Source organism: Sardina pilchardus, chromosome 22, assembly GCF_963854185.1.
Source record: "Sardina pilchardus chromosome 22, fSarPil1.1, whole genome shotgun sequence".
Classification (NCBI taxonomy): Eukaryota; Metazoa; Chordata; class Actinopteri; order Clupeiformes; family Clupeidae; genus Sardina; species Sardina pilchardus.
The window spans coordinates 784343-786842 of record NC_085015.1 but is presented as its reverse complement, the minus strand read 5'-3'; the positions used below and the strand labels follow the sequence as shown (position 1 = coordinate 786842).

Below are 2500 nucleotides of genomic sequence, written 5' to 3'. Positions count from 1 at the left end.
AATTATAGGCTAAAGAATCTATGTATGTTTGAGTGAGGGGTGGCGCAGAATGCGGCCGCTGTCACAGGACTTACTGTTTTATTTTACCACCGACAGCGCGCCCGTTCCGAATATTGTTGCAACAATGCAGCATGTATTCTGTTACATCCGCAGCATCGATGAAAGATTGGAGCGTGACATGCAGGTTAACTGAGCAACGTTTAATTGAAACTCAGCAGTGACGCTCGTTGTTCATTTCACATAATCTGAACGAATTCACGTTCTTTATTTACAAATGTGTTGCATGCGGTTCACAGAACTCGTTTATGCACAACACTGCATTTGTTTCTATTTTATATTGTAGCGCCTCGGAGAAGTTAGGAGACAGGGAGGCTGAATGTCGTTCCAAAAGCTCCGGTAATTTATTCTCTCAATAAATTACAGGCTAGTACACGGGCAGCAGGAGGTGTCCAATCAAAAACAACAAAGTGCTCACTGCTAATACCTAATTTGCTAACTCAGTCACTCAATCACTCAACACAACTCACTCGCACGTAATTTACTTCAAATCTGATAAAACTTAGTAAACGTCTTAGAATCCCTTATTCTAATCCCTCCCCTATCAATAACTAACCTATCTGATCCCCTAAATATTCCCCCCTGGACACCTCCCCCCAATCACAACACATCAGAACTGATTGACACATTCTATGACACAGGAGGGAGAGGGAGACACAGACGCACACACACACACACACACACACACACACACGCGCACAGACCGGGAAAACAGGAGACACAGGGGAAACAAACAGAGCAGTCCAACAAGGGGCCTATAGCCTCGGCGCTACAATATGATGGAATATGCAGAAAGAATAAAATTAGTCTGAAAGGTGTATTGCTCAGGTTGTGTAGCCTAGTTAGTGTGTTTTTGAAAAGTAACTAAGTAAAGTAATTGTAAAGTAACTAATTACTTTTGGGGAAAAGTAATCAGTAAAGTAACGGGATTACTTTCTTGGACAAGTAATCAGTAATCAGTAACTAATTACTTTTTCCAAGTAACTTGACCAACACTGTTGGCACATGTATGATGTCATCACACCAACAGCAGTATTAGATTTAGATATTTGGCAGCATTTCTAAACTACAAAGACCTAGCTTTGATGCAAAAATAAATGTATGTAAATAAAAAAAAAAAAAAATATGTATTAAATATAAATAAATTATAATAAATAAAATGCACATGACAAAATTAATATTTTTATATTCATATATTTAAAATATGTATTTTAAGCACATTACACACACTCACATACACAGTCACACTCGTGATATATTTTTCAGGTGTCGGCGTTAGTGAAGCAGTATGACAGAGAGCAGCACACACACACACACACACACACACACACACACACACACACTCATGTGTGGTAGTGTATGTGTTTCAGGTGTCGGCGTTAGTGAAGCAGTATGACAGAGAGCAACACACACACACACACACACACACACACACACACACACACACACACACACACACACACACACACACTCATGTGTGGTAGTGTATGTGTTTCAGGTGTCGGCGTTAGTGAAGCAGTATGACAGAGAGCAACACACACACACACACACACACACACACACACACACACACACACTCATGTGTGGTAGTGTATGTGTTTCAGGTGTCTGCGTTAGTGAAGCAGTATGACAGAGAGCAACTCACCGTCTGGGCTACAACCAGCTCTGGCATCATGAACATCTGCCGATCCACGGTCTGTATAGTGTGTGTGTGTGTGTGTGTGTGTGTGTGTGTAACTCCTCTATGCCCTGCATGTTCACTGTATCTTTGTGTGTGTGTAGAACTCCTCGATGCCCTACATGTTCACTGTATCTTGTGTGTGTGTGTGTGTGTGTGTGTGTGTGTGTGTGTGTGTGTGTGTGTGTGTGTGTGTGTGTGTGTGTGTGTGTGTGTAGAACTCCTCGATGCCCTACATGTTCACTGTATCTTGTGTGTGTGTGTGTGTGTGTGTGTGTGTGTGTGTGTAGAACTCCTCGATGCCCTACATGTTCACCGTATCTCGAGCTCTTCAGCTGCTCGTGTTGTTCTACTGCGGACTCCTGCCGTTCATGCCTCTAGGAGAGAGCTTCCTCCAATTCTACCTGCCACGCATCATCAACAGGTGTGTGTCCGTGTGTATATGTGTGTGTTTGTGTGTGTTCATTCATGCTTCCTCCAATTCTACCTGCCACGCATCATCAACAGGTGTGTGTCCGTGTGTATATGTGTGTGTTTGTGTGTGTTCATTCATGCTTCCTCCAATTCTACCTGCCACGCATCATCAACAGGTGTGTGTCCGTGTGTATACTGTATGTGTGTGTTTGTGTGTGTTCATTCATGCAGGTGTGTGTCCGTGTGTATGTGTGTGTGTTTGTGTGTGTTCATTCATGCTTCCTCCAGTCCTACCTGCCACGCATCATCAACAGGTGTGGAAGGAATTACCATTGCATGTAAATGCAAAAA

General features: G+C 42.8%; 1 protein-coding gene across 1 annotated transcript in view; it reads left to right on the top strand.

Annotated features, from left to right (window-relative positions):
• The window catches only part of gdpd3a (glycerophosphodiester phosphodiesterase domain containing 3a), a 13951-nt gene that overhangs the window by 7572 nt on the left and 3879 nt on the right, over positions 1–2500 (top strand). Inside the window, exons 7-8 of the mRNA XM_062526710.1 lie at positions 1662–1751; positions 2026–2159. Coding sequence (XP_062382694.1) covers positions 1662–1751; positions 2026–2159 — 224 coding nt within the window. The remainder of the gene's footprint in view (positions 1–1661; positions 1752–2025; positions 2160–2500) is intronic.